We start from the raw sequence: 5,136 nt of genomic DNA, 5'->3' as shown, positions 1-5,136 counted from the left end.
AAAGAAAAATTTAATTCTTAGCTCACATCATACTGCTAAATCAGCTCTGAGTGGATTATGGATTTAAACAAGAATGGCAAAATAAAGTATCTCTTTGGGGTCAGGAGAGAGATCTATTTTCTAAAGTTTTTATTTCTTCCATGAAAGAGGAAACAGAGAATGTGAGGGGAGCACCCCAACAGTTTTCACATCACAATCTCACCCCCAGTGTCAGCCGGCCAGGATCATGGACACATACAAATATGCCCAGTGTATTAAAGAAGACCCCAGGACCTTCCCAAGTAGCTTTGGCATCACAGGGTATTGTGTCTTCACTGTGTTACTGCAGCTGGCCAGAAGTGTAAGACTCTATTTCGTTTTCAGGAGAGACACTTAACTGCAGTATCATTGGGGGTTGAGGGGTATCAGAGAAGGATTCCTAACTTTGATCTTTGTCTTCAAAATGAGTACGCATTGGCCAGGTGGTGAAAAGAAACATGATACTGTAGGCAAAGTGAATATATATTTGACTGAGAGAAATAAGCAGTGGAAAAAAATATTCCATGCAAACAGTAATACTAGACAAAGTAACTGGATCTGAAAGCAAAATTTTTTGCAAGAGACAAGGGAGGTTATTACATAATTATGAAAGTGTCAATCCAACAAGAATATATGACAATTATAAATATATACACACCTAACAAAGGTTAAAATATAGAACTCTAAAATTTATGGGACAAAAATTGACAATTGAAGGGAGAAACAGAAGATTCAGTCCTGTTAGTAGGAGACTTCAACATCCCACTTTGAATAAAGAACAACTTGATTAAAAAAAAAACAAAAACACAAAACTAAAAAAGAAAGACTAAAGACTTGAATGAGGGTACTTCAAAAAGTTCATGGAAAATGGAATTAAAGTATTTTTGTGCAACTTTTTTTTTGAAATTCATGCTTTTTCTCTTTTATCCATTCTGCTAATCTGTCTTTTCATGGATTTAACTATATTCATATTTAATATAATTATTGATAAGGACTTTTTTCTTCCATTTTGCTATTTGTTTCCTATATGTATAACTTTTTTTGTTGTTCCTCTTCTGTGTTAGATATAAACTTTCTACTGTACCATTTTGATTCTCTTCTCATTTCTTTGCTTATATAGTTTTCAATTATTTTCTTAATAATTGATTTGGAGATTACAATTAACATCTTAATTTACAGCAGTCTAGCTTGAATCAATATTAACTTAGTTTTAATAATACATTTTTTGCTTCTATATAGCTCCATTCCTATCCTTTTATGTTGTTGTTGCTAGAAATTACATCTTTATACAATGTGTACCCATTGACTTGGATTTGTAATTGTTGCTTTATGTAGCTGTCTTTTAAATCAGTGATTCTCAAGCTTTTTGGCATCAGAGACAAGTTTAATGGAAGGGAATTTTTCCACAGACCAGGGGTAGGGAGTAGTGGTGGTTTCAGGATGACCCAAAAGCATTGCATTTATTATGCACTTTATTTCTAATATTATTACATTATACTATATAACAAAATAATTATATAACTCACTATATTGTGATATTTGCAGCCACTCCCCAGGACTAGCTTCACTGCCTCAGCTCTACCCTAAATCATCATGCATTATATTCTCATAAGTAGTATGCAACCTAGATCTCTTGTATGTGCAGTTCACCATACGGTTTGCGCTCCTATGAAAATCTAATGCTGCCACTCATTTGACAGAGGCTGAGCGCTCAGGCAGTAGTATGAGTGATGGGGAAGGAGGGATTATAAATATATTGATATTTACAATAGATGAAGCTTCCCTCACTCACATGCCACTCATCTCCTGCTGTGTGGCCTGGTTCCTAACAAGCCATGGACCAGTACCTGTCTGTGGCCCAGGGGATGGGGACCTCTATTTTAAATGATATATGTGAGAACAAGGAGTTACAAACTGAAAAAAAAAACCCGCATTAATACTGACTTTTATATTTAACTGTGTAGTTATCATTCTGGTGTTCTTTACTTCTCTTCGTGGGTTCAAGTAACCTTCTACTATCCTTTCAGTTCAGCCTAGAGGACTCCCTTAAAATTTCTTGTAGGGACAATCTACTAGTGAACTTGCTCAGTTTTTGTTTATCTGGGAATGTCTTAATTTCTCCTTCTTATGTACAAATCATTATTTATTTATTTGAATACCTCTTAATCTTTTGTTAAAGACTGGATGTTTTGAATATTATAATGTGACAATTCTGGAAATCAGAGTCTAGCCCCTCCCCAAGATTTGTTGCAAACACTTAGTGTATCTGGTTTTGTTTATGTGTTCAGTGACTTCTCTAAACAAATTTTTATAGTCTACATATTTTGACTACATGGACACTGAGGTCTCTGTCCTATTAGCTTAGTGTTTATCCAATGATCTGATAGAGATTTCTCTAAACACATACTGGTGTGTTTTTCGGTCTTATCTAAGCATTTTTCTGGTTGCTATAAGGTTTTGATTCATTTCTAGAGTTCCAATAAAGTTGATAGACAATTTTTGCCGTATTATTTAGTAGTTTTGTGAAAGACTGGGTTTTGAAATTTCCTCCTCTTCCACATTTGCTGATGTCACTCTCTCTGTTCCCAGAAATTTATTTTTAACTTGCCAGAGGGCACATATACTCACTGGAGAGACAAAGAGGGGAAAAGCAAAAAGCAGCCTCCCCACGGTGGAGGGACATGCCACAATACTTTCTCCATTTCTCTCCCCAACAGGAGAGAGCAGAAAAGGGAAGAGTAACTAGAACTCCTAGTTTCTGGCAGGAGGACCAAAGTGGATCCCCAAAAAATCACATAAAGGGCCTTGCTCATAGAAGAAATAAACAAACTTTTTTAGAACTTGAAAATATAAAGTTGTCAGCCACAGTGATGTACAATGTTTGTATAAAATAAATTAAATAATAAAACAATAAAATTTAAAAATATATAAAGTTGTAAAAATAAAAAATTTGATGAAAGCAATAAAATCAAGAAAATACCTGAAAAAGTAAATTAAAAAGCAACAGAAAATATGAGTGAGAAGAGTCACTGAGTCACTAAGATTAATGTAAGACATTTAATATCCGATGAGTTCTAGAAAGAGAAAGGGAAGGGCCCGCTTTGTGGCACAGCAGAAATGTACTACTCAGAAGAAGTCAGATCTCTTATGGTGACCCCAATGTAAAGTCCTCATTTGTGACAACAAAATGACATAAGAATAGAAAATATAATACCTAAAATTGGAAAATCAAGAGAGTATCATGAGTATATTATTTTGAAATATTAAACATCAGAAGAACTGAAAAGAAAATTAGAAAAAAGAAGTGGTTCCTAAACCCTCCTATACTATTTAATATTTTATGCATATGCATCTATTTCTTCGGTGAAAAAAATTAAATTAATGTTCCTTGACTAGGTAACACCTACACATGTATGGTTCTACATTCCAAAGTTATGGAAAGGATACAATGAAATCTCTACATCTCCAACTTCCTCATATCCCACTCCTGAAGAAACTGATATATTTTCTTCCAGTTATTTCTATGCATTTATGAGTAAATACACAGGTCTGTTCACGTATCTGTCTTCCACATCTTTACACAAGTGGTAGCATACTATACTCACTGCTTTTGTACCTTGCCTTTTTCATTTAATAATATGTCTTTGAGACACTTCTGTATTACCACTAGGCCTCCTCATACTTTTTTTAAACCAATTAAATATTTAAGTTTTCCTCCAATGATTTGTTATTTCAAATAATGCTATAATAAATTGACAAATATAAATGTGCATCAAACATTTTATGGAAAAATTGAATTAAAGTCTGAGTTTATTTTTATTCATTTATTTATTTTGCCTTAGGGCACATGCGCTCACTGGGGAGAGAGGGAAACAGTGAGAGGGAAAGTTAAAAATCACTTCTGGCTGGGGTGGGGGACATAGGGGAGATGGCCATGCTGCAATTCCTGCTCCTCCATTCTCCTCCTGGGATCTTGAGCACACACGTGCAGTGTGAGTTTCAAGCCACTGGGTCCAGGACCACAGTCAGCCACGTGGGAGTCCAGCAACATAACTGCCACGTCATATGCTGGTCCCAGTTTGAGATTATTTTGATGCAAATTTTTTTGAAAGTCATGGATAGATTTTTCATAATATACATTTTCAATCAACTTTTGAAGGCCCTTTGTATTATAAGAAAAAAATTTTAAGACAATCTGTTTCCATCTGCCAATTAGACAATGAACTTGGTTTTCATCTCTATAACCTTAGCATCTACTGTGAAACGGCATATAGTAGGTACTCGATTAAGGTTGAATTGAATTTTAATAATGAAACTTACCTATGTAAACATTTAAATGAGGTATTATAATTCTGAAATCTAGTTTATGGCACAGCAAAGGTAAAAATCTATACAAATCTATAGTACTCTGTATGCTCAGTCTTTGTTTCTCAATTCACCAGAGAAAGGAAAAACTGCAACTCGATTTAGGATGTGTGTAGGAAAAAAAATGAACAGAACTGTGGTGATATTACAGGAAAGGAACTGTTTATGCAATCCTAGCTTCCTAGCTCCCCAATATCCAATCTGCTGAAAAGATTCTAATTCCTCATAAAACTGTTAATGGGGATAAATATGAATACAGAGTTATTAGTGTCTTACCAGTGAGAGAAATAAAATGAAACAAAGCAATCAATTTCCTGGACTGGAGATTAGCACACTAATAAATACATACATCTCTGTTATACTTACTCTGAGCTCTTTTGGGCCTGTATGGATTGGAAGCAAGTGTAGAGTACCCGGCTACAGGAAAAAAAAAAAAAAAAAAGAAAGAAAGAAAGAAAGGTCATAACAAGGATGAATACTGAGAAGGGCAACAGCTATTTAGAAGAACAGTCTAGGGACCAGCAGTTAGCATAATGGCTATGTCGCTGGACTCCCATGTAGTTGACCATGGTTCGAGTCCCGGACCCAGTGGCTTAAACTCACACCAGGCGCATGTGCATGCATGCCCAAGATCCCGAGAGGAGAATGGAGGAGAAGGGATTGTGGCGTGGCCATCCCTCCTGGGGGGGTGATTTCTCGCTTTCTGTCTCTATCTGTCTGTCTGGCGAGCACACGCGCCCTATAGCAAAAAAA

The 5,136-nt window shown here is 35.5% G+C and overlaps 1 protein-coding gene across 2 annotated transcripts in view; it reads right to left on the bottom strand.

Moving 5' to 3' along the window:
* The window catches only part of BRCC3 (BRCA1/BRCA2-containing complex subunit 3), a 48,015-nt gene that overhangs the window by 22,003 nt on the left and 20,876 nt on the right, over positions 1-5,136 (bottom strand). For both annotated transcript variants that reach the window (XM_006171070.3, XM_027769325.1), the window contains 2 exons: positions 4,891-4,894; positions 4,750-4,801 (listed from right to left, as the gene is read on the bottom strand). In XM_006171070.3, coding sequence (XP_006171132.1) covers positions 4,750-4,801; positions 4,891-4,894 — 56 coding nt within the window. The remainder of the gene's footprint in view (positions 1-4,749; positions 4,802-4,890; positions 4,895-5,136) is intronic.

This window comes from Tupaia chinensis, unplaced genomic scaffold (assembly GCF_000334495.1).
Source record: "Tupaia chinensis unplaced genomic scaffold, TupChi_1.0 Scaffold149248_1, whole genome shotgun sequence".
NCBI lineage: Eukaryota > Metazoa > Chordata > Mammalia > Scandentia > Tupaiidae > Tupaia > Tupaia belangeri.
This window is presented reverse-complemented; position numbering and strand designations above follow the sequence as displayed.